The 20,116-nt window shown below is 41.7% G+C and overlaps 1 protein-coding gene across 3 annotated transcripts in view; it reads right to left on the bottom strand.

Moving 5' to 3' along the window:
• The window catches only part of GRIK3 (glutamate ionotropic receptor kainate type subunit 3), a 350,540-nt gene that overhangs the window by 47,480 nt on the left and 282,944 nt on the right, over positions 1-20,116 (bottom strand). For all 3 annotated transcript variants that reach the window (XM_044671492.1, XM_044671491.1, XM_044671493.1), the window contains exons 11-12: positions 14,632-14,855; positions 1,525-1,643 (exon numbers count right to left, since the gene is read on the bottom strand). In XM_044671492.1, the coding sequence (XP_044527427.1) occupies positions 1,525-1,643; positions 14,632-14,855 (343 nt within the window). The remainder of the gene's footprint in view (positions 1-1,524; positions 1,644-14,631; positions 14,856-20,116) is intronic.

Raw genomic sequence — 20,116 nt, 5'->3', positions numbered from 1 at the left:
GAGAGAGAGAGAGAGAGAGAGAGAGAGAGAGAGAGAGAGAGAGAGAGAGAGAGAGAGAGAAAGGAGCAAGAGACAGACAGAGAGAGAGGGAGGGAGTAAGGGAGGAGAGAGAGGAGAGAGAGAACAAGAAGGGGAGGGGGAGGGTATTCATCAGTTAGGCAATTGCCAGGCCTCTTTTTCAAGCTCTGCTCCTGTCTTGGCTCAATGAGTTTAAGCTCATTTGCTATTTTGAATGTTTCTCCTAATGAACCGAGGCTAAGCTGAGGGCAGCTCTCTGGGCCAGAAGGAGGGGAGCAGGCAGGAAGAGGGGGAGCAAAGTAGACTCTATTCTGTGGATGTTCTAAAGCCACAGAGTTAGGAAGTACTTCATAAATACTTGATGACTGACAGGGGCCCCTCCCCAGGGAGGGCTTCATATGGAAAGAGCTTCAATCCCCAGGATGACCTACCAGGGAAGTAGCTTCTGCTCAAGTCTCTCTTCCTTCCTGCTGCCTAAATAAGGGAGCATGGGTTAGTTGACCTTTCAGGGTCCTTTCAATTTATCCTTTATTTCTATGGTGCATATTTCAGAGAATCACAAAACCACAGAATTTCAGGGAGAAGTATTTTCCATGACTGTTGTATCTGAAAGGACACCTGCATTAAAGCATTCCTGGAGGAGGGGAGAATCAGCTAGGTGGCTCTGCCTAGAGATGAGCCTTAGATACTTCCCTGCTATGTGACCCTGGGCAAGTCACTTAACTCCCACTGCCTAATTCATACCTTCTTCTGCTTTGGAACCAATACACAATATTGACTCTAAAATGGAAGGGAAAGGTTTTAAAAAAATTCCTGGGCAAAAATTCTGGACATCAAGGTGAGGTAGTAGATAGAGTGCTGGTCCTAAAATCAGAGTTCAAATCCAACTTCAGACCCTCATTTGCTGTGTGACCCAGAGCAAATCATTTAATGTCTGCCTCATTTTTCTCATCTTCAAAATGGGGATAAATAACAGTTCCTACTATCTAGAGTTGTGATGAAGATCTAAAGAGATATTCTTAAAGGACTTAGTAAACTGTAAGATGCTAGCTATTATGATAGTGATGGTGAAGATGCTGGTGATTTCATCAGTGGTGACATAAATTAATTCCATCCTAGACTGGGTCTCTACAATGGGTCTATGACCCATCTCAAGGTCCTCCTTAAACATACAGTGTCTCATACACATAGTCTGGTCATTATAGCCCTTGCTTTGGGCCTGGAACAGAAGAGAGGACATGATGACAGAAAGGGATCAAAAAGGGACCACGGAATCCCAGGACTGGAAGAGACTTTAGGGGTCACCTAGTCCAAACTCTCATCCCAGGCAAGAACCCCCTTCTTTGGAGAAGAGGGCTCTATCTCATTGTGCAGGTCAAACTGGCCCCTTGGCTGAGGTCTGAACTTGATCAGACCTCAGGAATTGGCAGCAGGGCCATGGAAAGAGAAAGTGACAGAAGGAGGGGGGAAGCATTGGGGCAGGGATGGGGTTTGGGGTGATCTTACCTTGCTGCATCAGGGAGCCCATCCCAAACCAAAAGCTGTTGAGTAAAGTGAAGTTGTTCTCCACGATGTCGGAGCCAGGGTTGCAGGGATGTGCATCATACCATTCATAGGGGCTGAACCTGTGGAGGACAGGGGAGAGGGGATCTGTGAGACTGGGAAAAGAGGATGGGAGATGGTACAGGGAAGGGGGCTCAGGAAAACACAGGGAGGAGTGGTGATCTGAGACACGAGAAGGGACAAGGGAGACCAGATGAGCACCTAACGCCTTCCACAATGACAGAATAAGACCAAGCAGTCAGATAGCTGATTAAAGGCTCTGATTAGGGGGTAACAATTAGAAAACTGATGACTCAGAGCTCTGTTTATAGTCATGATCAGAAGGAAAGCTAAGTCTCAAATGCAGGAGTAATAGCAGAAAAGTGTTGGCTGAGACTGAGTCCCTTCTATAAAATGCAAAACTGGAGATTAAAATGTGCTTATGGAAATTCAAATACATTATTATTTACCCTGGGGCCCTAATGGCCATAAGGAAAAGAGGGCTGGCAAATTATGCTCATATTATTTTAAATGAACCACTGAGTAGCCTTGAAGATAGTCATGCAAAGGGAACTCAAGTTGGTGGCTTTACAACTTTCTTTCCATGATAGACCAAAGAGACTATATTGGCCCTTGAGCCAAGACTCTGCTCCCAGGGGTCTGCCCTTTCTCTGATTGAGTTAATAGTTTCACAGCCATGGAGACACATCTCCTCAGGATCACAACCTCTCCTGAGCAATTGGATCCAAGGCCTAATTGGTGTAATTGCCTTCAAGCCAGATGGGCTAATTACTCTCCCCTTTTCCTCCCTCAGGAGAACTCAAAAGTGATAGAAGTCTGAGTCTGGCTCTGGTCCCTGCCACCATCTTGCCCCATTGTCAGATGAGAGTTAGGTTGGGGCTGGGTCAGGGACTTAGAGTACAGTGGGATCTCTGGGAATAGCCTCCAGTCAAAATAGGACAGATGAGGCAGCTAGGCAGCACGGTGGATAGAGGACCTGGGTTCAAATCTGGCCTCAGATACTTCCTAGCTAGTCCTTGCCACTCTTCTGCCTTAGAATTTACACTAGGGCAGAAGGTAAGGGTTAAAAAAGGTGGGGAGACAAATATCAAGATGGGATCTTTGAAGGCTGGGCTCTCAAGAACTACTTGGGGTTGGGTCTTGTTCCATCAAGTCAAGTCAGTAAGCATCTATTAAGCACCTGTTGTGTGCCAGGAACTGTGATAAGGACCAGGAATAGACAGAAACAACCAGCCAACAGATGGCTCTGAAAATAGACAGCCTGACTGGCAATACTCTTCTTCAGCAATATCAGAACAAGGAGAATGAGCAAGAAACAGTCACAGACTACCAGGTCTGGAATCCATGGCTCCCCAGTGGCACCAGTAATATAGTCTGAAAATGGGGCAAAGCTGTGGATCCCAGGCAATAATGGATAAGAAGATTAGCTGGGTACAATGGGGAGATTGCTGAAATTTACCTTTGAACTTGAAATCATGGGAAATGCATCTGAATCCCACCTCTACTGCTGATCATCTATGTAATCTCAGTCATGTTGCTTAGACTCTCTTAGACCTATTTTCCTCTTCTGCAAAGTGAAGGAGTTGGACTAGATGAATTTTGAGATCCCTTCCTACTTAAAGTCAAAGATGGAAGGGACTTCAGAATCCAGCCCCTCACTTTAGAAATGGGGGAACTGAAGCCACCAGAAGTTAAGTGACTTGGCCAAAAGTCATACAACTATCATTAAGTAGTGGAGCTGGTATTTAAACTCAAATGTCTTTTCAGTTCCCCCACCAAGTCCAAATTTTTCCTTTCCTTTTTCTTAAAGCCTAGGGAGATGTCAAAGCTGCTTTGAATTCAGTTCTCTTTCTTCTGTCAGACCGTGAACTCCCAGAGAACAGAGACTGTGTTTTTTTGTCTTTCTTTGTATCCTCTGAACTTAACACAATGCCTGGCACATAGCTGACACTCAATAAATGCTTGTTGACTTGACCTGAATAGAGTACACTATTAGTCCAGGAAGACTTTCTGAATGAGATGTAGCTTAGATCAAAGAACATCTGGTAGAAAAAATAGGAAACCATTATAGCTCTGGGTGACGTAAGCAGTTCAAGATTTAATAACCTCCTTCATTAGATTAGCAAACTGAGGCATGCGGAGGTTATCACAAATCAAAGCTGAGAATCAAACCCAGGTTTTTTCCTTCTATCAGCTTTACAACTTCCTGTTTATCCTCCCTAGAGGATTCCACAGCTTCTGCAAACTCTCCTTCAGGAAGTCTTCCTGGATTGTTTCTAGGAGAAGTACTCTCTATCAGATGCTCCATCAGATTGAGAGCTAAAAGGTTAAGATCATTTCAGGCTAGTTTAAGATAGAAGAACATGAAATGAAGTCATAAAAGGAGAAAATCAGCTTCCTGGATCCTAGGGAGGAAGAGAGAGAGAGAGAGAGAGAGAGAGAGACAGACAGACAGACAGACAGACAGACAGACAGACAGACAGACAGATACAGACAGAAAGACAGAGAAAGAGACAGAGAGAGAAAGAAATACAGAAAGAGAGAGGAAAGAGAGAGAGAGTCTGCTGGCTGGCACTGCTCACATTACAAGGAAGGTTCAGACAATTACTAAGTTTCCAGAAAGTGTCTCTAGGGCTTTCAAAGGCTTGTGGGATCATTAAAAAGGTAAGAGGCTCTCATTGCAGGGAACATCTTTGGGTCTGGCAACAGGGCTGGCATCTCAGGTAGAGCTGTGAATGCTGAGACTGAGGTCCAGCCTAGAGCTGGCCTCCTCTTTTCAGAGCTAGAGGGCTTAGAGCAAAAAAGCCTTGCTGACCAAGGACATTCTCATCTCAAATGCTTCTTTCTTTTGGTCTTTCGGTGAGAGTCGGAAAGTAAGCATTTCAAAGAAAGCTCCAAGGAAAAGTCTCAAACTTCAAATTCTTAGGTCAAATCTCTCTAGAGAAGGCTCTGATGAAGGGCTTGACACCTCCTTAGGCTTTAAAAGGAAAGCCAGAGGCAGGAAAGGAGAAATATGGGCCTTATGGAAAGATGTGGGGGATGACAGTAAGGAACCAGCTGGAGCAGGCTGAACCAACACATGGACCCTCACTGACAGCTCATAACTCCTGTTCTGCCCCAAATGTCTCAAGACCAGGAAAATGACTCAGGAGCTAGAGCCTAGCCCTGTTCTCTGTTTAGTCCCACAGGAGCTTAGAGAAGGGCTTCTGGAGGGAGGTCAATACTGTGACTCCAGAAAGAACACTGTGGTCAGGGGTCCTGAGTTGGAGTCCAACCTCTGACATATAATAGCTCTGTGACTGCCCCATGCCTTGGTTTATTCTTCTGTAAAATGGGAATGATAGCCTTTGCATGAGCTACATCACTGGATTAGTATGGGTAAAGAACTTTGCAAACCTTTGGTGCTATACAAATGAAAATTCTTACTATGATTATCATGTCATCTCTCTTAATAGAATTCAGATAGAAATAGTCTCGGGCAAATTGCTATCCTACTGTTATTCTTTTGTTTGTAACAGTCTTTGGACTACTAAAACAATTGCTTTTTGAAGTTTTTAAAAAAACGATTAGAATTTAAACTCATCCTCCACAGGCTCCTTGAAAGCATCCTTGGCATAGCTCTGGTTGTAAGATAGGATCACCGGGATGATATGCCCCTCGTCCTGTTCTCAGTATGTTTTTGATCTCTGCTCGGTCTCTACATTTTGAAAACATTTAATTCTATGTAGCTTGGTGATTATGAGTATTTGATGTGGTAATATCTATTAAAAACATAATTCTTAAGCTTTTATGGATCAATGTCATGATGAGGCAATTATGGGCAATGGTTTGGTCTTTGATAATGGTCCAGATTGAGTACAGTTTATAGGCTGAATTCTACAAGATATTCTGGAGTCTGTATTGGTTGAATGGGAATATTATACAGTAGTCAATGAAAGATAAAGAGCTCCTGATATATAATTCTAGCTACCAGGTCACACATTCCTAGGTATTGGGTGGGTGCTAATTTTTTACAGCCTATGGTAATATGTAATTAGTTTCTACCATTTCCTTGCATAAACTACATTGGTCACTAGGTCTTGACTAATTAGGGATAAACTTGTTGTTAATTCCAGGTGGTAATGACCGGATCCTGAATCACCATTACAAACCCCCCTATTTCCACAAGTATTTACATCATTCAGCCACTTGTTCAATGTTGCATTATTGACATATTGCTAGTTCATGCGGAGTTCATGTGGATGACATCCATGAAGAATCTTTTGATTCCAGTCTCAGATCTTAGCCTTTTCATAAAATCCATCCAGAGGTAAACAACTTTCAGTTATATTTGCAGACCTAATATTGTTTATTTGCTATCAGCCTTTATTATTGCTCATTGAAATGATGTCTGCTTGTTCCAAAGGATTTCTTTAGGTCTTCTCCTGGTTGATCAAATTCTCTAAATATGCCTATAAACTTTCTTCCTCATTTTTGTTTGAGGAAGTGTTCATTTTTCTATACTAGCTGCCTTAGGGTTATGTGTTTCATTAATATTATATAGGTTTTTGTGATGATACTTTCCAAATCTGTTATTGACAATTTCATAGTTCCAAAAGTATATATTAGCCCTGGTCTTGCATATATGTTCTTCCCTTACATCTTTTATTTCAGAATGCTAATAGGCTCCTTTTTGAAGTCTTTCTGTCTGATGTTTCTTGTCTGGAGGAGACCAAGGTATTTATAGGTATCACCTTCAACCATTGGTTCAATGTGACTTCTAGATTTAAGCTTGATGCCTTCAGTCTCTATTTTTCATTGGCATACATTATGATTTTTGCATTTTGGGGATCCAAGAGAAATATTTATATCACTGAGCCAGATTCGATGAGAAGGGACTGTTTAATGTTTTTCCATTGAACTATATAGCTTGACATTATTCATATTACACAGTGATTATTAGTATCTTGTTTCAAATTCCCCCTTAATTTAAAAAAAACTATGGTCAGTACTATTTAGGAAAAATAATACTATATTTAAGGTCAGACAGTCTCATGTGGACTTAATTGGTTTCCTCCTCAAATGCCATGTTTCATATAAATTATTATTGACATTATTGTGTTGTTAGGATGTTTTACATAGAAAACAGTTTTCTACATGGTCATCAATTGCTACAGTTCTCACTACACTTGGTTCTATTTTATATATTTGCATTATATAAATAAGCCATAAGCATAAAATTGAATCACATGTTCTGAGATAATCAACAAAGGGAGAGTAAAACTCATGACATTTTGGGGCAGCTTGTTCTTTCTTTCTTTATTTTTTTAAACCCTTATCTTCCATCTTGGAGTCAATACCTTGTGTTGGCTCCAAGGCAGAAGAGTGGTAAGGGTAGGCAATGGTAGTCAAGTGACTTGCCCAGGGTCACACAGCTGGGAAGTGTCTGAGGTCAGATTTGAACCTAGGATCTCCCTTCTCTAGGCCTGGTTCTCAATCCACTGAGTTACCCGGCTGCCCCCGGCAGCTTGTTCTTTAAATACTAAATTGATAATGAGTTGCTCTTTACATCCTCTGGGACTTTTAACACACTCTTTTTGTTCCTTGGCAAATATATTGTTTTCTTTCATTAATAGATTTTTTAAAAAGTGATGAGGGGCAGCTGGGTAGCTCAGTGGATTGAGAGCCAGGCCTAGAGACAGGAGGTCCTAGGTTCAAATCTGGCCTCAGACACTTCCCAGCTGTGTGACCCTGGGCAAGTCACTTGACCCCCATTGCCTACCCTTACCACTCTTCCACCTATAAGTCAATACACAGAAGTTAAGGGTTTAAAATAAAAAAAAAATTAAAAAAAGTGATGTAAACTGTAAATACATTTTATAAAGTACATGAGCATATAAGTGACCTGCATTGAAAGAGATATCTGGGGTTCTCATCTTTTAATAAAAGATATGTAATTCCTCATTAAGAATGAAGGAAAGAATTTTTAAAAGCATTTATTAAGTACTTACTATGTGCATAGCATTGTGTTGAGTGCTGGGGATACAAAGAGAAAAGTGGAGACCGTTCCTCCTCTCAAAGAGTTTACATTCTAATGGAAGGGACAAGACATAAAGGGGATTTCAAGTCAGGTGGCAAGATCTCGTGGTCTTTAGGGTGCAATAGTAAAGCAATAGGTAATTCATTTTATTTAACATCTTAATTACTGATAAAATAAGATCTGTTTCTGATGAAGACCCAATCAACAGAACTTTGGTGGTGGGAACTTTCTTTTCTGGTCCTTGGCTGATGAGGAGGCAAGAGGTTGTAACATCTGCATTAGCAGGGGCCAGATCACATCTTCAGATGGGTTTCTTCCCAGGATTATGGTTGGGTAATCTGGATTGGAAGCAGGACTACAGTGATCTGGCATTGCCATTCCCAACACTCTTGGGTTCTGGAATGCCTTCATCAGAGTAAGAGGGAAGGCAGTGATTGGAGGTGGTGGTGGTTTAACTTGCTTAGCACATGCTTTCTCCTCTCTCCTTCAAGGTGCCTTGCTGCTTCAGCCGACTGAAGGATTAGTGAGATCAATCCTGTATCTGAAAGCAAGCTGGTAAAGTCCTTTGCCACTGTACAATATTTCATTCATTCAAACTGAAATGTTTGAGCCAGTAATTTTGTCTTTGATGGTCCCACTGCTTTCTAGTTTTGCCAAGAAGCTCAAGTTGGAGTCAGTTCCCTTAAGACCACAGTTCTGCCATTCATTATATTGGTGGTGTGAAAGTTGTTTGTTATTTGTTTGATCCAACTTGAATTTCTATTGTGTTATTCTTATGACTAGAAAGATAATTGCAATTTGTCCCTATCTTCCTTCCTCTGGTTTTTTTTTTTTTTGGTTGTCGTTGCTTTACTTTAAGTCTTTGATGTTTAATTTTTGTTGTGTTTTGTTTTTTAACTGCTTTTACTACTTTTACACTTTTATAAAGGAATCTCAAATTCCTGACATCCTTTTGCTTTTCTGGATCTTTTCTACATGTTTATTTGTTGCCTTTAACTGAGCAATGTAATCATAATAGCTAGCATCTATATAGCACTTTAAGATTTGCAAAGTGCTCTAAAATGTTATTTAATTTGATCCTCAGAACAACTCTAGAAAGTAGATGCTATTATTACTCACATTTTACAGATGACAAAACTGAAGACGGGCAGAGGGTGTCTTGCACAGCTAGTAAGTATCTTGGACTGGATATGAATTTGAATCTTTTGGACTCCAGGTCCAGTACTCTGGACATTTGGACCATTTAGCTGCCTGGAAATCTGAATATGATATTCACATTTTCTAATCCATGGACCAATCCAATATTGTTGTAATGTTCCAGTGCTTTTCTAAACATCTTCAATGGCTCTCTCAAGTCACTTCTGCCATGGTAGTGTTTGATGCCTCTATTTCTTGATGGCTCCACCCTTTCTCCTTGTTTTTTACCATGGCAACAACTTATGCATATACTGCTAAGTATAGGTCCTAAAATGCCTTTATACTTTCTATCAAATACTATGGGAGAATGAGTTTGTTCAAAATAGTTATACCAGACACTGGCTTTAAAAACATTACTTTGTTTTAGTCTGTCAGTTGGATTTATGGTGTCAAAATCAAATGGGGCTTCTCAGAATTCCAGTCATAGTATATACATTTCCTTTTCAAAATCACATAAAGTGTCAGGACTGACTCATCCTTTTCTGAATTGGGAATAATTTCTGAAGTCCGCATTAAGTGAAGATTTTCAATGACTTCATGGTTTTTAATTGTTTCTTCTTCAGATTCTAGTGGCACCTTCATTTCATTTCTTTTTTTAACCCTCACCTTCCATCTTAGAATTGATACTAAGTATTGGTTCCAAGGCAGAAGAGCAGGAAGGGCTAGGAAATTGGGATTAAGTGACTTGCTGAGGATCCCACAACTAGGAAGTGTCTGAGGTCAGATTTGACCCCAGGACCTCCTGTCTCTAGATATGGCTCTCAATCTAGTCAGCCACCTAGCTACCTCTGGCACCTTAATTTCATCTCCTATTTTATCCACTCTAGGGTTTGAGATAAAGTTAATTTTTGTGATTTCCTTACATTGGATAGCAATATGTTGTGTGACTTGCAGATAAGGGTACCCCTGACAAAAAGCGGTGCCTTGTTTGCTTCTGGTGAGATCTGTTGCTCATTGATTTCCAATTTACCACTTGCAGATGATGTTTTCAGTTACTTTCATGCACACTTCTTGTTTGCCAGCTTTAGTGGTCAGCTCCATCTATGTGTGTGTGTGCACACACATGCTTCATTCTCTTTAGAAAAATAGTGGTGGTACACTACGGTGGAAAGAATGTGCAAACATCTTCAGCAGATGGGACATTTATGAGAATTTCTGGGATGTTCTACTGAGTCTTGTCTTCTTCTGGCACCAGAACTATCTTCATTGTCAAACTGATCATCACAATGGTTTTGAGCAGGACCAGGCTTCAACTTTATGCTGCCCCAAGTATTTCTTCATAGGAAAGTTCCATCACACTGGCTGAGGTGCTGACCCATTAAGGGGTGGCATCAGAGCCCAGAGCTAGCACACCTATGCAGGCACTATAGTGGTCTCAGGACACAGAACAGCCCCCTAGTCCATGACTCTGGCTGGCTTTCCCTTGGTCCCCACCTCCCTCCCATCCCAACCTCAAAATATGGATAATGGGTTGGGCTTTAAGGGGGATTATTATTATTCCAGATAATATATGAAAAGTAGCTATATATCTGGGTTATGGTCACTGAACTAGTCTGAAATGCTAGCCATTATCCCTCCTGTCCCCATCCTTTCCCTCTGGCTCTTTAGGATTTCTGATCTGGACTAATATTGGCCCTCTGAGCTTTGGGATTCTTGTCACATAGAGATAAAAAACACCCCAGGGGCCATTTACTCATCTGTCGTGTGTCTCATTCTGGCTCTAGACTTGAGACCAAAGTCAAGGGGATTCTCCTATAGGAGCCAGATGAAGGGGGGGAGGGAGAAGGTGCCAAACCTATCACTTGCCTGGAGGAGGAAGAAAGTTCAAGGTCATGTCCAAGTGTGAGCCAGATGTGCTGGAACAGATGAGGGAAACAGCAATGGCCCCTGAAACAGTGCAAGGTCTCCAAGGTCAGAGGTATGACTTGGACAGGATTGGTTTCCAGAAAAGACCCACAAAAAGACAGTGGTTCCCCTCTGACAAGGGTGAGATTGAGAAGTCTTCTACTTAATCCCCAAGACCTGAATGGCCTACAAGATACAGGTCTGAGCCTCAGTATTTTCAATCTCCTTGGTAGGGCTCTCTGGGAAGGGGCTGGGATAGCTCCAAAGGGGCATCCCAGCTGAGTTACCTCAATTTTTTTCTTCCTTCTTGCCTCCCCTAGAATTACAGTTGGAAACATTTTAAGAGCTCAAAGGGAACTCAGAGACTACTACCTGGTCCAATCCTCTTATTTTGTATATGGGAACACTGAGATTCAGAGGTTAAGTCTCAGTATACATAGTGAAGGGTTGTGTGTAGGTATGAATGTGAGTTTAGGTGTAGTGTGAGTGTGTATATTTTATTTTCTTGTCTTTATAAGATTAGAAGTAATGTGATGGTATAAAAAGTGCTGGATTTGTAGTCAGAAAATTCAAGTTAGAATTACTTCTTTGTCATTTACTATCTATATGACAGGGAAAATCACTTATCCTCTCTAAGCTTCAGTTTTCCTATCTATTGTATAGTGTCTATATTAAAAATGCTTAGCATTTAAAGAACACTTTAACGTTTGCAAAGCACTTTCCATGTTATCTCATATGATTTTCATAATAACCCTGAGGTGTAGGTGCTGTTATCATCCCCATTTTACAGATGAGAAAATTGAGGCCAAGAGAGGTTAGATGACTTGTTCAGAGCTATTTAGCCAGTAAACATCTGAGGCAGGATTCAAACTCAAGTCTTTCTGATTCCAAGTCCATCCCTTTCACATTGCCTACCTCAAATGGTTTTTGTGAAGTTTGGATTAGGTAGGCAAAGGTATGTAGGTAAAGGACTTTCTAAACCTCTAAACCTACACATAAGCCAGTTATTATTAAGTAAGAGCAGACAGGACACCAGCTCACCTGACAGGACTCAGTGATGGCAGCAATCTCCTCCTCAAGTCTGTTGATGGAATGGAACACTGTGCGGGTGTTCCCAACCCAGACTCTACATGACCCCTCGATCTTGTTAGAGAGAAGGAATTAAAATGCCCCTTGTACCCCATTTCCCAGCCTCCTCAGGCCCCATAATCATGGAAGGGAAGATCAGTAACATCAATATTACTTTCTAATAAATTAAGGGCATACACCAGTGGCTATCTGCAAAGTGTTCTTCATCTAGTCTAGTTAATCCAGAGCTAGAGCTGGGAGACCTGATCCTTTGATCCCTACATTGTATGGTGCCAAAAGGAGGCTGTGGCAGGAGTCAGAACACTGAATTCCCATTTGGTCTATTTCGAATCTGCTGGTATCAGGGACCCTGTCACACCGAGACATGACTGGGAGGCGTGAGAGTTGTCTAAAGGAAGGCAATTGGCAGTGAGTCAGTTAACAAGCAACTAGTGAACAGCTCCCTGATTCATGGAACTTCAGAATCATGAGGGAAGCCAGAGGTCATCTAGTTCATCCCTCAGCTGAAGCATGAATCCCCTCTATAGCTTCCTAGCAAATGCTTATTAAGTGTCTGATCAAATTTCTTCAATGATGAGGAACCTATAAACTTGCCAAGGAACTCATTCCATTTTAAAGAAGTTTAGGAATTCAATCAAATTCAACAGGCATTTGTACAATGGATAGTACTGGGTCTGGAGTCCAGAAGAGCCAAATTCAAATCTTACCCCTCATATTTAGTAACTGACTCTGGAAAAATGTAACCTCTGTATGCCTCATTTTCCTCAACTATTAAACGAGGGGGCTGGATAAATTGGCTTCTAATGTCCCCTTTGGTTCTAAAACCTATGATCCTATTATCCTATGCCTACTATGTATAATGTGCTGCACGTTGTGCTGGTGATAGAAATACACAAATGAAACAATCCTTGCCCTCAGAGAGCTTATGTTCTACAGGATGATGTACCTAAATTTGCTGTTCCCTATATTTCTTTTCCTGGTTCTGTTCTGAAGCCAACCAGAACAAGTCTCATCCTTTCTCTTCATGATGGTCCTTCAGATACTGACAGCTTTCAGGTCCCCACTAAATTTTTGCTTTTCCATGCTAAGTATTCCTACTTCCTTCATTAAACCCTTGGAAGATTCCCAATCTCTTCCTTATCTTGGCTTCTCCCTTTGCCTTCCGTGACCATTCATCCTAACCCTGCCCTGAACTTCACTATTACTTACTTGAGGGATCTAACAGTGCTGACAGTGGTTTCTCAGAAAGCTGAACAGGCTCTGACATTTGAATTAGTTACATTGGTTGAAGAAGTAAGAGCCATGGTGTATGTACATCTGACCTTGTCCAAAAAACACGATTCTTCCCTGACCTCATTAGAAATCCTTTTCCTCAGATACTCTCAGAAAGACCTCTTTTCATAAACTCCTATGTAAGCATCTTTCTCCTTTAATTACCCAAGAGATACCTTCAGATCTTGGTTTAGCTTAGATCTACCTCCTCTAATCTCATCAACAAACACAGATCTCCCTGGACTCTTTACCCCATTTCCCTTGCTGGCCTTGATTCATAGACACCACCCTCTCTAGATTCCCTGAACTTATCTTTTCCCTGGACTTGTGGCCAAGCAACCATTCCTTTGTGTGTCCAGTAGACATCAATGCTCCCATTTTCTTCCTCAAGCTTCAAACCTCTCCTTGCTATAGACAGCTCAGAGAGTTTCTAGTTCTTAGCACTGAATCTGCAGTATGAGTCACCAAGGGGCTATCGCTGATCTCTCCAAGCCTCACTATGAAGCTGCTTTTCTGTGTGCTAACACAGAGGAGTCTCAGAAAGCATGTGGCTCTGCCTTCTCAAATTGCCTTGCTGAGCAGCAAAGCCTAGCCTTCAGTTAAAGTTCTATAACTTCTCTTAACTTAGGTTAACAAAGTGGCTGATGTTCTAGCAGAGGAAGAAGCTAGATATGGCATCCAGCCAACAGATGGCTGTGGCTTTGTGGAAGGGCTTGGGGTTTGAGGTCACGACTGAGAAGGCAGCCAAGAGTAGCTTTAGACAGCTGCTTTGACTCTGGTAATTGTGGGGGAAAACAGAAGTGTGGAAGAATGAGTACATATGACTGTATATATGCATCCTAAACCATACACCATGTGCATGAATGGACATGAACTCATGTACATGAATATATGTGTGATGTGTGCATGGATGCATGGGTACACAGTTACTTGTGTGTGTGGCATGTAGAGAGTGTACCGTGTATGCTATGAGAGTTTTCTGGCAGAGGCTAAATCTCACTGGCCCAATACTACTCCTATAGTAATCTCAGTGTGGCAATAGAACTTGGCTGCCTCTAGCAGCAGGAAGGGTGGTTAACTCCCAGAGGTCCATCTTTAGCTGCCCACTCAGCCCTCTCTTGAATGGCATGGATGATCTCCATCCCTGAGACAGAGCCTAGAGCTTCTAGAATTCTAATTTTTGTAAAGAGTCTGGCATCAGAGATGATCTTGGGGTCTGAAAGACAATGACACATCCTCATCCTTGGAAATATCAAAAGGCCCTGAGAAGAGGGAGAGGGAGCAAAATGGGGCTGAGTCTCTGGCCTTTGGCTGTGGATCTGATGCTAAAGCAATAAAGATGGCAAAGAGGCAGACTTCATACTGGAAAACTAAGGCAGAGGGAGAGATAGCCTGTCTTGGAGACTTTGTGGGTGAGAGTATTGGGATACATATCATGATTCTAAGTCAAAGATTTGTCTCCTGACCTATTTTGTGCCCTCTTCCCACAACTCCTTATCAACACAATATGGCCCCAAGTCACATAAAATAACCCTAGAATGACAGGGAATCAAACACAATGGATGATGCAACACCCCTATCCCACCACACTACCACCCCAACCCATGAAGCACTGAAGACTCTCTTACCTGGCAATGACGAAGAGAACACAGCTGACACCCAGATAGGCAAGAAGGACATACATCCAGATGTCAGGAGACAAGGGGTTGAGGAAGGAGAATACGCCAGGATTGGTGCCATTGGGTTTCCGGTACAGGATACTGACGCCGAGAGTCATGAAGGGCTTGGAGAAGTCAATGGCTTTCTCTCGGATATGAGTGATGGTCAGAGGGGCTACAGCCAGGTCTGCCTTCTGCATGGAGTTGGGAAGAGACATGGAAGAAGGCTTTGAGAGACAGGACCAATCAGACTTGGAAGAAGGGGCAATGGGTTGGGGGAAACTGTGGAGACCCTTTCCTGAGCACAAACCCTATGCCAATGAAGGAGGCAGCAGAGGCCTGAGCACTGGAGCATTCAGTCACATGGCCTGGCTTTCTAAAGAGAACTTAGCTAGTTTAAGAGTATACTTTCTTTTACAGGAAGGACAATGAGGAAAGATAAAGTAAGGAAAGTATGTCAGATTTGGAGTCAGAAGGGCTGGATTTGAACCCTCTATCTATGACTTACTACTTGTGTGACCTTGGGTGAATTGTATAACCTAGGTTTATTTTCTTTTCTGTAAAAATGAGAAGGTATCCCTCCATTTAAGTCCTTTCAAGTTGCAAAACTATGATCTTATGACTGACTTCTGGGCCCATATTCTCAGTAAATAACATACTTGAATTCCTACAGATGAATAATGCCTTTTCAGGAGTATAGTAGGTGAGAAATATCTCTCCTAAACAGTAGCCCACTGCCCTGGTCGGGAGCAGGACACACATACTCAGAACCCAGAGAGGAAGGATTGGACACCAGGTATTGGAAGGACAGAAACCCTCAGGAAGATTATTCCATTGTGAATTCACTCAATTTAATTAGAGAAACATTTGTTAATCACTTGTATGGGTAATGACAGGCCTCAGTTAGAGTCTGTGTTTAACCTGAGGGTACAGAAATGAAGTAAGAAATGGACTCTGTACTCAAGAAATTTATAATATAATGGGGGTGATGGGAACATGTACATAAATGAATAGGAGGCCAGGCCAGGAAGAGTAAGGACAGAGGAGTGATTTATGCAAAGTCCTCAAAGTCTGATGAGGGAAAGATCGCTTTCAGTGGGGAAAGGCACTATAGCAAGGACAACTTTATACCCTCGGAGGGGAGGGTATAGGGGAAATCCATCTCAGCTATGGGGGCAGAGATAATGTAAGCAAAGTCACTGAGCTATAAGAGGGCATTAAGTATGTGAAGGGGAGTAACAGGGGAAAATGCTATAAGGGAAGGCTGCTGTCAAATAGTGAATGATCTTGAATGAGGAGAGCCTGGCACTGCTAAAAGAACCCTGGATTTTGAATCAAAGGCCCTGAGTTTGAATTCTGGCTCTGATACCTGATAATTCTCTGATACATAATAATGTGACTTTTGGGGCAGACCGTTAATCTCTTAGGGGCAACAGTTTCCTTATCTGTAAAATTCAGAGTTTTAAAAAAATTATCATTATCTTCAAGGTCATTTCCAGTTCTCCTGTCTCTGAGAATCCAGGATCAGGTTTTGGTACTTTATTCTATAGGGAAGAGAAGTCATTGAACGTTTTTGATCAGAGGACTGATATAACCAGAAAAGTGTAATTAAACTACATATGCGTAGGCTGACTTCCATGGAAGGGCAGCCACATATCTAGAGTTACAGGTGGATCTTGAGAGTACAGGTTGCCCAGATAAGTGCAGTATCATTTGAGGCAATATTAGTTCAGGACTACAGACAGCTCCTAGTGCTACATAAGTGCAGTACCATTTGAGGCAATATTAGTTCAGGACCACAGACAGCCCCTAGTCATCATCTTCCCCATATACTTTGTTTGATAGCCATTATCAGTCTCAGCACCCATTTTAGGCCTGGTCTTAGTTCTACTCTGTGACTAGAGTACTTGATTTGTCACATTGAAAATGGTGTGGTGAGAGAGTAGGCTGAATTCTTCCCTCTGATAAGTGACTATGAAAAAGCTCCTTAGTTTCCTCATCTATAAAATGGAGCTCTTAGCTGCAATGATTACCAACTAGAGTTGTTGTGGGACTCAAATAAGATAATGTATAAAAAGGGCTTCACAAACCTTAGAGCCTTATATCAATGCCAGTTATTATTATTATATTATAGTCCCATCAAGCCTCAGGTGTTCCAAAGAGATTGTATTTATTGCCTTGTGTTAAAATCTTGAGTTCCCTTTGTTTATGACCCACAGTTGGCACATTGGTTTATGGACATTGGATGCCATAAGTATTTTCCCTGACCCTTCTCAGGTTATTCCTTTCTGTGAATTACTGGTCTCTACCTCCCTCCATTATTTAGTCTTTCTTTTTTACACCTCATGTCCCAGATAGTAGCTAGCTTTGCAGTTTGATCTGGCCACTTTCCTTCTCTGTCTTCAAAGGTCTTGCCCAGATTAGCAAGTCTTTGGTCAAACACTCTTTCTCCAATATTTCTGACATATGCTCAGTGCTTGGTCATCAGTTTACCATTTTGACATTATAAGTTCCTTGACCAAGGAAACTTTCAGGATTTTATATTCTAAAATCTCCCCTTAATGAGGAAATAGGGAGAAAGGATAGAAGTGAGAAAATACCAGAAAGTAGAGGACAAGCAAATGGGAGATAAATTTTGTTGATGCTACAATTTACCACAGGCCTGCTTTGCTTCCTGGGACAGTACTGAGCTGGCATATATACATGCCATCCAGCTGTGACTACTGTTTGAGGGCATCACTTAACCCTATTTGCCTCAGGTAAAATGAGCTGGAGAAGGAAATGCCAAATCAATCTAATATCACTGCCAAGAATACTCCAAAAGAAGACCCCAAATGGGGTCATGAAGAATCAGACAACTAAACAACAATAATGGACAAGAGGAACCCTCTCTGATTAGGTTAGAATAAGAATAGATCATAGAAAGAAGGTAGAATTTTCAAATTCTTATTTCGTCTCTACTCTTGCTACGAGGGAGACCAATCTTCAGACCATAAATGACAGAAGAAAAATATTTAAATGAGGACTTGAAAACCAAGAAGAATGAAAAGGTAGAAAGGGAATCATAGAGCTGCCATTGATGACTTCAAGCCATGAGGCCCAAACAAACTTCACCCTAGTATACTGAAAAAAAAGCAGCTAATGTGATTGCTGAGGTGCTATCAGTGATTCTGAACAATCACAGAGAATGGAAGAGGTTCCACAAGAATAAAAAAAAGGGCAAATAGCCTAATTTTCAAAAAGGGAAAGAAGATGAATACCTCAGCCTCTAGGCTTGTAAGCTTGATATTGATTCTGGGTAAAATTTCAAGTTGGACCAGGAAAGGGGTGGATTGTGAGCACTTATGAAGGGTTCAGAAGGTGATCATTAAGAACCAGCATGGGTTCATTAAGAACAAGTAATGCCAGACTACCACATGGGGTTTTCTTTGATGGGGTTAGTAAGTAGGATAGTTGGATTAGGGGAATGCTGTAGTCTTAGTATATCTGGATTTCAGCAAGGTTTTTTGGCAGATTCTCATGATAACTTAATGAACAATTTGGAGAGATGTCAGCTGGAAAATAGTTTTTAAGTGGGCTCAGAACTGTTTGACTGTCTGGACCCAAAGAAATGACTAATGGATTGATTTCAACCTAGAGGGAAGTCTGTAGCAGAGTAATCATGGTTCTATCCTTGACCCTGCTCTATTCAACTTTTTGCTTTATCAATAGCCTTGCTGAAAACTTAAAGGACATGCCGATCAAATAATCACTTATATTTATACAGCTCCTTAAAGCTTACATTACTCTAGTTGACCTTCATGACAACCCTGTGAGGTATCCTACAAGTTGTCCTCATTTTAAAGATGAGGCTCAGAGTATATAAGTGACTTGCTCAGTATTACATACAATAGAATAAGCCTAAGATTTTAAGACTTGAACTCAAGTCTTCCTAACTCTTAATTTCAAATGACTGAAGCTGGGAGTTATATTTAACCTCATAGACTCAGGATTTAAAAAAAGGCATTCTGAAAGTAGAAATGAATATGTATAAAAGTAAGGTTTTTCACATGGGTTCAAAAAACCAAGTTGTAATAGGGAAATAATGGAAATATAAATAAATTCATATTTGCAGGAATAAAAATATAAATAAAATGAAGAAGAAATTTGTTTAGATAGCACTTTATGTAAAAAGGGTATGAGGTGGACTTCCGGGTTAAGATGGCGGCAGAGTAAGAAGCAGCTCTAAACCTCTCCTGACCGAAACACACAAAACTCCTCAAGGGGACATAAAAACAAGTCCAGACGAACGGAGGAACCCCACAACAGGGCACAGCGTGGAAGGTACGTGGAATCGAGACATTTCCAAGCTAAAAAGGGCTCTCACTCAAGCGCGAGCTGAGCAACCGCCCCACCCCCACCCCCTCCACACTCACCTATAGCTCTGAACCCAGCTAAAAAGAAATAGAACAAGTTTGGGGCACCCATCGAGTCATCAGCAGCTCCGGGACCTGTTCCTGAGAGCAGCAAGACTTAGGACCCCATTAAGTCAAGAACGCACGCGAAATCTGAGCGCGCGCGCTCGGGAGCGGACGCTGGGAGCGGAGCGCCGGCTGAGCAGAGGCGTGGGTGCCGGCTGAGCAGAGGCGTGGGTGCTGGCTGAGCAGAGGCAAACACAACCAGGAACTAAAGCCTAAGTGGGGAACCAGTGCAGACAGGTATACGACTGTGGAAGTAGCTCCCTGAGACTTGTAAAGAAACCTCCTGCAGAGGTTCAAGCAAGGGAATCCACCAGGGGGCTTGACCTTGGAAAAAACTAGAACTCAGACCTCAGGACTGAGCGCGAGGATAAACCTGAGAAGCTGCTGGGCTAATGATGGCTAACCAGTTACAGGAAATTCAGAAGAGAAAGAATAATAACAAAAAAAAGAAGTCTTTAACACTCGACAGCTTCTACACAGAGAAAATCCAGACAACCGAGCAAACAGAGGAGGAGAACAAACAACCATCCAGACCCTCCCCAAATAAGGAAAACTCCTCACAACCTATGGAAGAGTTCAAATCTGAGATCTTGAGGAAAATGGAAGAGATCTGGCAAGAAAATAACAGCTTAAAAGGTAGAATCTTGCAACTGGAAAGCGAGGCTCAGAAACCAAATGAACTGATAAGCAAATTGAACACAAGAAATGACCAGATTGAAAAGGAATACCAGAAGATTATGGCCGAAAACAAGAAGATTATGGCCGAAAACCAAAAGATTATGGCCGATTACCAGAAGATTATGGCCGAAAATCAATCCCTAAAGGCTAGAATTGAGCAAGTAGAAACTAATGATCTCTCAAGACAACAAGAACAAATAAAACAAAGCCAAAAGACTGAAAAAATAGAAGGAAACATGAAATATCTCAATGAGAGAGTGACAGACCAAGAAAACCGGTCTAGAAGAGACAATTTGAGAATAATTGGTCTTCCAGAA

This window comes from Gracilinanus agilis, chromosome 3 (genome assembly GCF_016433145.1).
Source record: "Gracilinanus agilis isolate LMUSP501 chromosome 3, AgileGrace, whole genome shotgun sequence".
Lineage (NCBI taxonomy): Eukaryota > Metazoa > Chordata > Mammalia > Didelphimorphia > Didelphidae > Gracilinanus > Gracilinanus agilis.
Note: the sequence above shows the minus strand (reverse complement) of the source record. Positions and strands in the feature narration are given on the sequence as shown.